The sequence below is a fragment of the Durio zibethinus genome, chromosome 14, assembly GCF_047325235.1.
Source record: "Durio zibethinus cultivar Kanyao isolate XHJ-2024 chromosome 14, ASM4732523v1, whole genome shotgun sequence".
Classification (NCBI taxonomy): Eukaryota; Viridiplantae; Streptophyta; class Magnoliopsida; order Malvales; family Malvaceae; genus Durio; species Durio zibethinus.
Window position 1 is genome coordinate 23,557,828 of NC_143175.1, and position 15,380 is coordinate 23,573,207.

Sequence of the window (15,380 nt, forward strand, 5' to 3'; positions counted from 1 at the left end):
AATCTTGGTTTTGTGCATTTAGTACTATCACAGATATATTTCTTCTAATTAACTTCTGTTTTATTCAATTTGTTGCAGGATATGAGCTTCAGTCTCTTCGATTAAAATGTTGATTGGTTTCTGCAGAAATTTTCTTTTTCAGTTTAAGCCTGACTTAGATTTGAAGTTTTGTTATCCAAGAGGATGTAGTCTTTTTCTTTTTTTTTTTTTTCCTGGATTCAAATATTGGATAGACAAGACATTTGTTTTGCTGAAACTTAATGTTGCAATGGAATTCTGAGAGTTCATTATGATGAGTTTCTTGAATCTCATGTCTAAGGATGATGAAAGATAGAACGAAAGTAGATTAATTTTCTTCAATATTATTGTGCAAGTTTTGAAAGAATTACTGTGATTTATGTGTTGTGAATTCATATGTGCAGTCAAAGGCACCGTAAGTTGAAAATTTGTGATATGGACCATGTTTCCATATTTGAGGGAACTGAGAAGTTGATGTCGAGAATGTTAATTGATTCGAGGTCGCATTTGTCGAAATACTAATCAAAGATTGAATCGTTTGGTTGGGAGTACTTTCCATGGTCAAGTCAGGCGAGTTTGCTGTCAATGTAAAATACATATTTTGATAAAATTACAAGATATGGTAGCCCTTGTACTGCACCCTATGGCAGTATCCTCGGCCATGGCACTGCCAGTATTTCTGAGAACGCTCGGTTCTCCTATTTTCCATAGAATAATTTGTAGATTTCAGTACCAGCACCATCAGTGGAGATATACGGCGTTTATTTTGAGATCGGGCAAGCCTTTTAGAAGACGTTCGGAAAATTTTGTAGTTAGGAAGCACTTGTTATAATATCAAAAGGGTGAATGAAGCATGGGGAGACCACCAACTCTATCCAAAGATTACAACCCAATAAAAAACAGATCCAAGGCTTTCTACAAAGAATGTAGTCCTCTTGCAACAAGTAAGCAACAATCTATGCCTGGCAGAGTTAGTCTTCAAATTCTACACGTAAAGGATAGACCTGCATTTGTCAGGGATTCCAAATTCTCAACTGCAGGCTGAAGCTCAGCAACTTCGGCACTGCCACCCCCTAGGAAAGCTCCAACCACCTTCCCGTCTTTAATTCAGTAAGATCCAAACTTTGGCTTTGGCGATTATAGGTTGTTGTCTCCCAAAAGCACAGTGTCCCCAACATTTTCGCCGTAGAACTGCCATGCTAGATCAATTGAACGAGAATAGAAGCATGGAAGGTAGTCACATTCAACAACTGATTCCCCCTTCTCACTTGCCTTGATGGCCTGAAAAAATGCCAGAAGGTTTTAACAGTTATGCATAACTGAGAAACTCAAAACTGTATCTTACTTAAAGGTTGCAAAGATAGATTCTTGTGTTGGAAAGTAACATTTAGATTCTTGTGTTGGAAAGCAAGGTTTGGCCAATAATTGAGTATGAAGATCAAGTCCATAAATATACACATAGATGAACCAAGTGAGGTAAGAAACCTTTAGTGCCTTGTCGGCTGAATTCCGGGCATGGTCAACCTGTTCAACACTTCTCAAGTCATTGTATCACTTCATAAGAAAAGTAGCTACATCACCCACAGCATATACATTGGGAACACTTGTTTTGAAAAAAGCATCAGTCTGCATTCAAACAATTTGTGTTTTCCAATTACATGCAGATCTTACTTAGGATTTATGCTTAGGAATTTCAAGGCGACATTTATAGATGAAAAGGCATTTGAGATCATGGCACTGATCAAACCAACCTTTATTCCGCCCTTCTTCTCTTCAACCTGCCCTTTAAATAATGTTGTAAGAGGTCTTCCACCAACACCAACAACAACAATGTCCGCTTCCAGCACTCTGCCACCTTAAGTTTAACTTCCTTCACCTGAACAGTGGCCAAAAGTATCACCCATAAAAAATGATCAAAGCATCAAGCCCTCTGAAAGATGGCCGTTAACATCTCCATTTGAGTCAGAGGTGAATCCAACTGCAACTGTTCCCTTAATCATTTTGATCCCTTTATTAGCATAATGACCCTCATAGAAAGCAGCAACGCCAGGGGTGAAAAGCCGGGGCGCTACAAGAACAATCTTCTTTTCAAAAAAACAAAGAATCAACCAGAAATCATATATAGTTTATTTATTACATGTGCTGACACCATATTTCAACAGTATATTGGAAGGCCAACATAAGGCTTCTACTTACTGCACCATGTTCGGTGCTGACGTCGAAATTGTTAATTTTCATCTCAGGGTCAAGCTCGAGACCAATATAGCCTCCTCCAACGATAACAGCCTTCCCATTCTTCTTTGCTTTGATCGCTTCTACCAACTTGTCAGCATCATCAATTTCTCTTAAGTAGAAGATGTTTTTGGCATCAGCTCCTTGCACTCCAAAATCTGTCAACCTTATAAACTGCAAGAATAACGAGTTAAACTATGCACGGCAGGCAAAACAAGGAATGGTTTAGGTTGAGATCCCTAGAAACCGTGACTCATTGTGGAACCAGCTGAGATGATCAAAATTTCATACTTGAATGTTTCTCTTGCTGCGCTTAATAGAGTCTTGGCAGGAAAATCTGCTTTCACCATTTCTGTGCTAAGGATCAATTCTATCCCTGCATGGATCAGAACACGAGAAGTATATCAAACGAGGCAATCTCCAAATTCTAAGCCAGAGATTGAATAAACAATGAATATTAGCTTCAATTCCCTTTTGGCAGATCCATTTTTCTATTATTTCGGCAATTCTCAAATTTCACATGAAATAAATTCGGGCAGACATATTTGCCAACCTTTTTCCTTGTACCACTCAGGAAGCAATCTCTCTCCGCCACTGCCAACGGAGACATGGAAATCAGGAAGTCTTGCAGCTCCTGCAAAGAACAAATCACCGAATTGATCCATGAAACAAAACAATCGGATGGCCAACAGAACGGTGTAGCAATTAAAAGCATAGTTATAATTGCATTTATACGAGTTTAGAATTTATTTCAATTTATCAAATAGGTACAATTAAGCACACTAGGTTACCCTCAGGGAAGAAATATCCCTTACTCAGAGCGGGACGTTCATATGGAGCCACCTATGCATAAGAAAGCAAAAGTCATGTAATATGCAATATAAATTTATCCGTTCATGGGATCAATAAATGACAACAGCAGCAGTTACGATCAGTGCTGTAGTGTAAATGCCACTGGTGCTGGCCTCTATTACAGTAGAATAGAACTTGGACAACATCAGACATATTGTAAGAGGAGCATCCAGAGGAAGGAGTCCCTTGAACATAGCAGAATGAGAGATTTTCAAAAGCTAACCTGTGTATTGGGTAATGAAATTATGTGATAGAATCAAACAAAGGGCTTGTATTTGATGAAATAGAATATGCTGACAGTGATCTAAAATATAAAATGCAAGCAAAATGGATAACTGCAACATAATAGAATGGCTAATCTTCTTCTAATGCAATGATAGTGAAAGTTTTATTAAATACAGTAAAAAGCATCCCCCTACTAGGAAATGATGCCCAGTTCGCCTGTCTGCACCCCCTGTTCGGCAAACTCCCCTCCTGCATATCCCTATAATCAGAAGAGGAAACTTTCAGGCAAAGAAAGTAAAGATATCAATCAAAAGTAAATGCAACATAACCCTATAAACAGTCTGACAACTACATAAAAATGAAAGAAACTCCAATTTCTCACATTACTGCGTTCTAAGTAATGCAAAATAAAATCAAACCACCCTTTGCAACTCACACAGACACTCTACATGATTATAACTGCATGAGATGCATTACATTATGTAACAACATGCTTGGTTGCTTCAATATGAATCCATTTTCACAAAACATTTTAGCAGTGAAGACAATTTCTGCTCTTTCTTTTGCTCAGCGACTTCTCCTTCTTCCTTTTCTGTAATTAACCGATTTTTGTACTGTAGATTGGTCAGACATATTTATAGGGAGGCCAGCCTCCTTCTTGGCTGACCTTTGGATGTCAACATGATTTTGCCACCCGGTATAAACATTGCCGTTCATCACTGCTTACTGTGCATCTTCCCCGACTAATTTTTCAGAAAATTAAGGATTTTGAAAGGACAGTTGAAGTTGATGTCATTGATGATGCAATGATTTTCATACACTTTAATGAGTTCGTACGACCGGTACCATTATATCATCGCATCAATCAAAAGAATGAAAGTTAATTATTAAGGAAATAAAAAGAGAGTCACGGAAGTTTGACTCTATTATGGAACGAAAAATTATTATTTCGGATAAAATTGAATCAAAATATTACATAATATTATAAAATTTTATTTAAATTTGAATATTTCTTTTATATAATTTGATTAAAATTGAATTTTTTGATTCAATTCATTTTATTAATTATTGAAATTTAAATTTTTTTTGTTTTTATTATTTATTTTAATATAAAATTTTAATTTATTTAAATAAATTTTGATATAAAATTAGACGAAAAGATCAACGAAAATATTTTAATTTTATATAATTTTTTTAACTATTGATTTCATAGATATAAGGAAGAGATTACATTATTTTTTATTGTTTTATTTTAATAATAATTTATTAAAATCAATAATTAAAAAAATGTATACAACTTTTTTTGTATAATTTGATCATTCCCCTAAAATTATTATTTTTATAAAATTTAAAATATACATAAAAATTAACAAAAATATATAATTTTATTTGATTCAAAATTTTTTTTTGTTTTTTATTTTTTTATTTAAAATTTGATATAATATTTAATATCCGAATTTAATTCAAACCAAATGACAAAAAAAACTTCAACCAAACCAAACACTATAATTTTAAATTAATTTTTAATTTTTTCCCATTCTTTTCTTGCCTCAATTACTCAACATTCAAGTTCAACGACTTTCAGTTAAACCTTCGACGCATGATTTTCAAGTGACGAGCTGCGATGGAATAGGCCTTGGTCGTGGGTTTAAGCCCAAATTAAAACAATACGTATTTTCATATTTTTGGTCAAGCTTTAATCCGGTTGAGAGTAGCAAGCCCAAGGACAAGATTTTTCATTTAAATTTAATAAATGTTCATATTTTTTCTATAGCATGTTTGCATATGCTTCAAAAAGAAAATACTACAACGTTTGCATAGTATTCACATAACATAAGATTCATTGGGCAACAAATGAAAGTACAAATGAGTGTCCAATACAATTTGAATGTCGATCGCAACTCAATGGGATCGATTATTTAATTGCATTCAAATATTAATGAGATCAACATAAGTAGCTAACATTTGGTGCTATTATTTGATGTTACTATAGGCAATGAACATATATATATAAATCTTCTCAAAAGGAAAGCAACTTATATTAAATCCAAACAAAAATTGTAATGAGATTTGTTTCCAAATAAACTTTACCATGCAGCTCCATATGAATATTTATAGACTACTATTATCACACCCATTCACTCCACTTCAAAACAGCCCTTCGTTCATCATGAAAGGTTTCATATATATTTTACTTCTTTCGGTCCTTCTCCTTGGCAAATTTGGTGAATCGATTCTCCTCTTTCACTTTTTTTTTTTGTTTAATTACACTATATTTTACTGTGATTTATTTATTTTAATAAATAATAATTAATTTTATACTTTATTGTAATTCGCTTTTCAGGAAGTGAACCAATGATGGCAGAGGCAAAAACTTGCCATATATTTTTGGAGGATATGCCAGGGTGCAAGGTTGACGACTGCACTGCTGACTGTTCCAATAACTATGGACCTTTGGCTTTAGGGAGATGTGTTAATAATTTTGAATGTCACTGCGATTACCGCTGTTAATAATTTCACTTTTTTTTTTACTCCATCAAGGAATAAATAAAAGAAATAAATGGAGCTAAGTTAAGTATTTTATGAATTATTATATTCTTTTCTCTTTTTTTTTTTTTTTTACATTTTTTCGTTGTGTGAGGATTGAATATTGGCATATGGGAAAATCATTTCATACAATATCGGTAAAATTTTTTAATTTTATTAATGGATTATCTCATCCTATTAAGATATATTTAAAAACATTAAATTAATATAATAAACAAAATTGCATGCGATAATTTTTTTATTTTTATTTATAAAATTTAAAAATTTTATTAACAAAGAACAAAACAATTATCCATTTACATTTTCCTTATATCAAATTCCAAAATGATACTAAAATTTATTGAATTCTTAAAACATTGTTTGAAATGACAGAGTCAATTAAAAACGAAAAGGAGAAAAAAGAAAGTATATTTCTTGCATGAATAATAGAAGGTATCATTGAAAAAGGATATCAAACGAGGTGATGTGTCTAAAAAAATGAACCAATGTGTTATAAAGTAAGGGCATTGTTGCACATTTTTATTTTTAATTTCTGCTTGTTTGCTTTAAAGTTTTTATTTAAAATTTTTAATCTTGTATTTTTCATGCACCTACCGGGCATAAAAGGATAACATTAGCAATAGCATATCTAGATTTGAAGATTTTTGTATTTATTTCATGTAAAATATTAAAATTTATATATTTATATCGTATTTATACAAAAATTACATATTATAATTTATATCAATGCAAAAACATTAAATATTTTTTTTATTTTGTTAAACTCATATATAATTATTATTAAAATCTTTAATCGTATTACCTTCATGTTACTTTTTCATATCGTATTCATTTCATGTTGACATATTGTTTTAATTTCTTTTTTCTAATAATAGTCTCATTTATTTTTTTTTTCTATAAAACTGAGATATTAAAATTGACTATCAAGCTTAGGTTATTTATTTAGAAAATGAGATGAAAATAATAAAGGTTTGTACATAAAAAATGGTTAATTTAAATTTAAAAAAAGATATATTCTTATTCATCAATACTACTGACTCTGACATTATTTTTCAATCAATTATTGAAGGGCAATTCCTTATATTTACAACATATATATCCTTAGTCATGGTTAGCACTTACCATCCAATTTTTTTACTATCAAAGTTAAAATTTAGTTATTTTCATAATTAATAACAAAACATTATTATAGCAATATTATTGCATAAAATGCAATAATTGATAAATTTTTGTCAATTCAATAATTAGTTAATTCGATGATTTTTAATGTATCAGTTGAAAACATTACTCAATATAGCAACTTTAGAAATACATTTAAAGCACTCGATTATAGTTTTTTTTCCCTTAAATATTATTATATAATAATAACTGTTTAATAATTAAAATATTTTGGTTCCAACTAAGCATTTGAATTAAAATAAAAAAAAATAAAGAGTTGTGAGTCTTATTACATGTACCTACACATTCATGTGCGTACGTAAACACCAACAAATTTATATATGTATTTATATACATTAATACGTACGTATAAACATGTATTAAAAAAAAGCTATGGTTTACGAGCTAGGGTTGCTGCAGCAGCAAATGAAAAAAATGGCTTTTTTGGTTTTAGTCTTTAGCTTTTGAAAAGTCTTTGACAATCTTAATAAAGAAATTTATTGCGATTGAAGAAATTGTTTAATTTTGCTGACAATGATCCATAGCCATTCCACATTAATTTGCCTTGTTGCCTTTTGCTCATATCGATCTTACTCACAACTTGTTTAGTTGGTGGAAAATTAAAATAAATAATTAAATGATTAATTTATCAATAGTTGTTTAAGATTGTCAAAATTAAGGGTTTATGCTTTTTCTACCAAGTTCCTCATTAATACTTAAAACCTAATAATCTTTAATATAATTTAACTTTAACCTTGTCTCTATTTTTTTAATGTTTTATGTTGTAGTTCTTTTTTAATATTTTGCTAGTATAATTTTTTTAATTTCATAGGAGAAATTTAGAGATTAATATGTATTTATTTTTTTAATTTTTAATATATTTTAAAAAAGTATATATCATCTTACTAAACTCATTTATGTAATTTAAAATTTTCATTGATAATAAATGAAATAATTTTTTTGATATTAGTTTTACATTTTTGTATTTGATTTAATTTTAAATATAAGCATTTCCACTCAAAAGTTAAATTTAAATTTTTTTTATAAAACAATATCATTTTCTTTAATTTAAAATGACTATTGTTTGAATAAAAAATTTTTAAGCTTACAACTGATTATGTAACTTTACAAAAAAAATGAATTTTAAATTATTCTAACTAGTTAAAACTAATAACAAGATGAATTAATTTGAACTCATATAAAACTAAAATACACCAAAACCTTGAATTATTCAAAATTTAAAAAAAAAAAAAAAGTTTGTAAAATGTCTAGTGTCGTATAAGTAATACAACTCATTGATTGCGACCATTGTTTTGTTTCATTTTGTTTCGACATTTTCGTTTGTTATTTTTATTTTCTTTTAGCGCTTTCGATGAAAATGAAACTTCCATTAAAAAAACATTCACATTTTCTTTTGTTTGTTTTTTTATTTCATCAATGAATGTAATTTACATTCTATTATGTAAAGATATTATGTAAAGCTTCTTTTATCTGAGGTCAAGGGAAAAGATATAACAGAGCTTATTGCATCTGGAAGGGAGAAGCTTGCCTCGGTACCATCTGGTGGTGGTGTTGCTGTTGCAGCTGCTGCACCTGGAGCCGCTGCTGCTCCAGCTGCAGCTGAGACCAAGAAGGAGGAGAAAGAGGAATCAGATGATGTAATAACTCGAAACCTTATTTTTTTTCTTAATTTATGATTATCTAAAGTTTTGTTGCAATCTTGGTTTTGTGCATTTAGTACTATCACAGATATATTTCTTCTAATTAACTTCTGTTTTATTCAATTTGTTGCAGGATATGAGCTTCAGTCTCTTCGATTAAAATGTTGATTGGTTTCTGCAGAAATTTTCTTTTTCAGTTTAAGCCTGACTTAGATTTGAAGTTTTGTTATCCAAGAGGATGTAGTCTTTTTCTTTTTTTTTTTTTTCCTGGATTCAAATATTGGATAGACAAGACATTTGTTTTGCTGAAACTTAATGTTGCAATGGAATTCTGAGAGTTCATTATGATGAGTTTCTTGAATCTCATGTCTAAGGATGATGAAAGATAGAACGAAAGTAGATTAATTTTCTTCAATATTATTGTGCAAGTTTTGAAAGAATTACTGTGATTTATGTGTTGTGAATTCATATGTGCAGTCAAAGGCACCGTAAGTTGAAAATTTGTGATATGGACCATGTTTCCATATTTGAGGGAACTGAGAAGTTGATGTCGAGAATGTTAATTGATTCGAGGTCGCATTTGTCGAAATACTAATCAAAGATTGAATCGTTTGGTTGGGAGTACTTTCCATGGTCAAGTCAGGCGAGTTTGCTGTCAATGTAAAATACATATTTTGATAAAATTACAAGATATGGTAGCCCTTGTACTGCACCCTATGGCAGTATCCTCGGCCATGGCACTGCCAGTATTTCTGAGAACGCTCGGTTCTCCTATTTTCCATAGAATAATTTGTAGATTTCAGTACCAGCACCATCAGTGTGTTGGGATTTGCCTTGAATCTCAAAATCCCACATCGAAAGTTAAGTAAGTTTGAATTTGTCTTGTATCCCACATCGGGAGTTTAGTAAAGGTATAAAGGGTTTCACCCCTATAAATAAGATGTTTTGGTTTTAGTTTAGTAACCCCATAGAGTTAGACACCAAGAGAATAGCTAAGTGAGTAGGCTATTAAAGGGTGTAATTGGGTTTTGGGTTAAGTTTTGAGTAAGGAGTTTTATGAGACTTTTCTCATTCTAAAAGTCTCACAATTGTAAAGATTTATTTGATAGTGGATTAAGTTGGAGTAGGTCATTTTGAGTTGGGCCGAACCAAATATATTTGTGTATTCTTATTCTTGATTTGAGCTTGTTATTTTGTGTGTGGTTGCTGCGCGGAGGTATTGTTGTTTTTCCCAACAAGTGGTATCAGAGCGAGGTTCCAGGTTCGAGGTTCTAGGTTCGTGGGTCCAAGAGATCGTGAAGCAGTGTTTGAAGATGTCTGAAGAAGGTATGTCTGGTATGTCTATGCCTAAGTTTGAGATTCCGTTATTTGATGGAAAGAGTAATTTTATGTTATGGCAAAGTACGATTCAAGATCTGTTAGTACAACAAGGATTGGATCAGGCATTGGAGAGTAGTAAGCCTGAAGGAATGTCTGATGCTAATTGGAATAGGATTCAGAAGAAGACTGTTAGTACTATTAGATTGGCGTTAGCTCCAGAAGTAAAGTACAGTGTGTTGACTGAGAGTACTCCGAAGAGTTTGTGGGATAAGCTTGAAGGTATTTATGCTTCGAAGTCGTTGACTAATAGATTATGTTTGAAGATGGATCTGTATTCTCTGAAGATGGAAGAAGGTATGAGTCTTCATAATCACCTGAATGAATTTAATAAATTGGTTTCTCAATTGTTAGCGATTTCTGTTGATGAGTTAAAAGATGAAGAGAAGGCTTTAATTTTGCTGTCATCTTTGCCCAAGTCTTATAGGCCTTTAGTTCAGACTGTGTTGGTAGGCAGGTCTACTTTAAAGTTGGATGATGTGACTGCTTTATTGCGTGAGAATGAAAGGTTTATGGGAGCTCAGAACTCATCACCTGTGGGGAGTACACTAGCTGTAGAGGGTTTTGATCGAGAGAGGACTCAAAAGAGGATTGATGGATCAAGATGGAGATCTAAGTCAAGAGACAGAGATTATAGTGATGTAGAATGTTATTATTGTGGTGAGAAGGGACATATCCAAGTACGCTGCAGGAAGCTGAGAAGGGATATGGCTGCTTTCAAAAGGGCGAATGATGAGAAGAAATCAGATGAAGAAAAGAGTGATACTGCTGCTGTCGTGTCTGATGATGATGATGTTGTTTTGACAACTTGTGTGGATGAGACCCAGACTTTGAAAAGTGATAAAGGTTGGGTTTTAGATTCAGCTGCTACAGTTCATGTTTGCAATGATAGGAGCTGCTTTGTGGAGTTGAATGAGAATGAAAAGTACGGGGATATTGTGATTGCTAACAAAGAAAAGGTGCAGATTCAAGGCATTGGGAGTGTTCGCCTTAGATCTCACAATGGTGTTATTAGGACACTTCGTCATGTAAGGTATGTACCAAATTGTCACTACAATTTGATTGCTTTAGGTGAGTTATCTTCTCGGGGATACACATTTTATGGTAGTAATGATTGGTTGAAAGTGTATAAGAATGGTAGTGTGATTCTACAAGGGAATAGGGTCAATCACTTGTACATGTTTGATGGAAGCTCAGTTGCTGGAATGCCTGTGATGAAAGAAAAGAAGAAAGGTAAGCATGTTAGCTTTGCAGATACTGTTGAAGTGTTTGGAGATTCAAGTCAAGGGAGGATTTGTTGGGATTTGCCTTGAATCTCAAAATCCCACATCGAAAGTTAAGTAAGTTTGAATTTGTCTTGTATCCCACATCGGGAGTTTAGTAAAGGTATAAAGGGTTTCACCCCTATAAATAAGATGTTTTGGTTTTAGTTTAGTAACCCCATAGAGTTAGACACCAAGAGAATAGCTAAGTGAGTAGGCTATTAAAGGGTGTAATTGGGTTTTGGGTTAAGTTTTGAGTAAGGAGTTTTAGGAGACTTTTCTCATTCTAAAAGTCTCACAATTGTAAAGATTTATTTGATAGTGGATTAAGTTGGAGTAGGCCATTTTGAGTTGTGCCGAACCAAATATATTTGTGTGTTCTTATTCTTGATTTGAGCTTGTTATTTTGTGTGTGGTTGCTGCGCGTAGGTATTGTTGTTTTTCCCAACACAGTGGAGATATACGGCGTTTATTTTGAGATCGGGCAAGCCTTTTAGAAGACGTTCGGAAAATTTTGTAGTTAGGAAGCACTTGTTATAATATCAAAAGGGTGAATGAAGCATGGGGAGACCACCAACTCTATCCAAAGATTACAACCCAATAAAAAACAGATCCAAGGCTTTCTACAAAGAATGTAGTCCTCTTGCAACAAGTAAGCAACAATCTATGCCTGGCAGAGTTAGTCTTCAAATTCTACACGTAAAGGATAGACCTGCATTTGTCAGGGATTCCAAATTCTCAACTGCAGGCTGAAGCTCAGCAACTTCGGCACTGCCACCCCCTAGGAAAGCTCCAACCACCTTCCCGTCTTTAATTCAGTAAGATCCAAACTTTGGCTTTGGCGATTATAGGTTGTTGTCTCCCAAAAGCACAGTGTCCCCAACATTTTCGCCGTAGAACTGCCATGCTAGATCAATTGAACGAGAATAGAAGCATGGAAGGTAGTCACATTCAACAACTGATTCCCCCTTCTCACTTGCCTTGATGGCCTGAAAAAATGCCAGAAGGTTTTAACAGTTATGCATAACTGAGAAACTCAAAACTGTATCTTACTTAAAGGTTGCAAAGATAGATTCTTGTGTTGGAAAGTAACATTTAGATTCTTGTGTTGGAAAGCAAGGTTTGGCCAATAATTGAGTATGAAGATCAAGTCCATAAATATACACATAGATGAACCAAGTGAGGTAAGAAACCTTTAGTGCCTTGTCGGCTGAATTCCGGGCATGGTCAACCTGTTCAACACTTCTCAAGTCATTGTATCACTTCATAAGAAAAGTAGCTACATCACCCACAGCATATACATTGGGAACACTTGTTTTGAAAAAAGCATCAGTCTGCATTCAAACAATTTGTGTTTTCCAATTACATGCAGATCTTACTTAGGATTTATGCTTAGGAATTTCAAGGCGACATTTATAGATGAAAAGGCATTTGAGATCATGGCACTGATCAAACCAACCTTTATTCCGCCCTTCTTCTCTTCAACCTGCCCTTTAAATAATGTTGTAAGAGGTCTTCCACCAACACCAACAACAACAATGTCCGCTTCCAGCACTCTGCCACCTTAAGTTTAACTTCCTTCACCTGAACAGTGGCCAAAAGTATCACCCATAAAAAATGATCAAAGCATCAAGCCCTCTGAAAGATGGCCGTTAACATCTCCATTTGAGTCAGAGGTGAATCCAACTGCAACTGTTCCCTTAATCATTTTGATCCCTTTATTAGCATAATGACCCTCATAGAAAGCAGCAACGCCAGGGGTGAAAAGCCGGGGCGCTACAAGAACAATCTTCTTTTCAAAAAAACAAAGAATCAACCAGAAATCATATATAGTTTATTTATTACATGTGCTGACACCATATTTCAACAGTATATTGGAAGGCCAACATAAGGCTTCTACTTACTGCACCATGTTCGGTGCTGACGTCGAAATTGTTAATTTTCATCTCAGGGTCAAGCTCGAGACCAATATAGCCTCCTCCAACGATAACAGCCTTCCCATTCTTCTTTGCTTTGATCGCTTCTACCAACTTGTCAGCATCATCAATTTCTCTTAAGTAGAAGATGTTTTTGGCATCAGCTCCTTGCACTCCAAAATCTGTCAACCTTATAAACTGCAAGAATAACGAGTTAAACTATGCACGGCAGGCAAAACAAGGAATGGTTTAGGTTGAGATCCCTAGAAACCGTGACTCATTGTGGAACCAGCTGAGATGATCAAAATTTCATACTTGAATGTTTCTCTTGCTGCGCTTAATAGAGTCTTGGCAGGAAAATCTGCTTTCACCATTTCTGTGCTAAGGATCAATTCTATCCCTGCATGGATCAGAACACGAGAAGTATATCAAACGAGGCAATCTCCAAATTCTAAGCCAGAGATTGAATAAACAATGAATATTAGCTTCAATTCCCTTTTGGCAGATCCATTTTTCTATTATTTCGGCAATTCTCAAATTTCACATGAAATAAATTCGGGCAGACATATTTGCCAACCTTTTTCCTTGTACCACTCAGGAAGCAATCTCTCTCCGCCACTGCCAACGGAGACATGGAAATCAGGAAGTCTTGCAGCTCCTGCAAAGAACAAATCACCGAATTGATCCATGAAACAAAACAATCGGATGGCCAACAGAACGGTGTAGCAATTAAAAGCATAGTTATAATTGCATTTATACGAGTTTAGAATTTATTTCAATTTATCAAATAGGTACAATTAAGCACACTAGGTTACCCTCAGGGAAGAAATATCCCTTACTCAGAGCGGGACGTTCATATGGAGCCACCTATGCATAAGAAAGCAAAAGTCATGTAATATGCAATATAAATTTATCCGTTCATGGGATCAATAAATGACAACAGCAGCAGTTACGATCAGTGCTGTAGTGTAAATGCCACTGGTGCTGGCCTCTATTACAGTAGAATAGAACTTGGACAACATCAGACATATTGTAAGAGGAGCATCCAGAGGAAGGAGTCCCTTGAACATAGCAGAATGAGAGATTTTCAAAAGCTAACCTGTGTATTGGGTAATGAAATTATGTGATAGAATCAAACAAAGGGCTTGTATTTGATGAAATAGAATATGCTGACAGTGATCTAAAATATAAAATGCAAGCAAAATGGATAACTGCAACATAATAGAATGGCTAATCTTCTTCTAATGCAATGATAGTGAAAGTTTTATTAAATACAGTAAAAAGCATCCCCCTACTAGGAAATGATGCCCAGTTCGCCTGTCTGCACCCCCTGTTCGGCAAACTCCCCTCCTGCATATCCCTATAATCAGAAGAGGAAACTTTCAGGCAAAGAAAGTAAAGATATCAATCAAAAGTAAATGCAACATAACCCTATAAACCGTCTGACAACTACATAAAAATGAAAGAAACTCCAATTTCTCACATTACTGCGTTCTAAGTAATGCAAAATAAAATCAAACCACCCTTTGCAACTCACACAGACACTCTACATGATTATAACTGCATGAGATGCATTACATTATGTAACAACATGCTTGGTTGCTTCAATATGAATCCATTTTCACAAAACATTTTAGCAGTGAAGACAATTTCTGCTCTTTCTTTTGCTCAGCGACTTCTCCTTCTTCCTTTTCTGTAATTAACCGATTTTTGTACTGTAGATTGGTCAGACATATTTATAGGGAGGCCAGCCTCCTTCTTGGCTGACCTTTGGATGTCAACATGATTTTGCCACCCGGTATAAACATTGCCGTTCATCACTGCTTACTGTGCATCTTCCCCGACTAATTTTTCAGAAAATTAAGGATTTTGAAAGGACAGTTGAAGTTGATGTCATTGATGATGCAATGATTTTCATACACTTTAATGAGTTCGTACGACCGGTACCATTATATCATCGCATCAATCAAAAGAATGAAAGTTAATTATTAAGGAAATAAAAAGAGAGTCACGGAAGTTTGACTCTATTATGGAACGAAAAATTATTATTTCGGATAAAATTGAATCAAAATATTACATAATATTATAAAATTTTATTTAAATTTGAATATTTCTTTTATATAATTTGATTA

The 15,380-nt window shown here is 33.6% G+C and overlaps 1 protein-coding gene and 2 pseudogenes across 1 annotated transcript; 1 reads left to right on the plus strand and 2 right to left on the minus strand.

The window, feature by feature from the left end:
- Positions 1–872: 872 nt before the first annotated feature.
- LOC111294906 (monodehydroascorbate reductase-like) lies at positions 873–4,034 on the minus strand (annotated as a pseudogene).
- A 1,651-nt stretch (positions 4,035–5,685) lies between these two features.
- Positions 5,686–9,046, plus strand: LOC149515158 (uncharacterized). The gene is made up of 3 exons (XM_089743000.1): positions 5,686–5,799; positions 8,514–8,690; positions 8,827–9,046. The coding sequence occupies exons 1-3, from the start codon at positions 5,686–5,688 to the stop codon at positions 8,851–8,853; spliced, it is 318 nt and encodes a 105-aa protein (XP_089599126.1). The 3' UTR covers positions 8,854–9,046.
- Positions 9,047–11,905: 2,859 nt separating this feature from the next.
- Positions 11,906–15,056, minus strand: LOC111294903 (monodehydroascorbate reductase-like; annotated as a pseudogene).
- Positions 15,057–15,380: the final 324 nt, after the last annotated feature.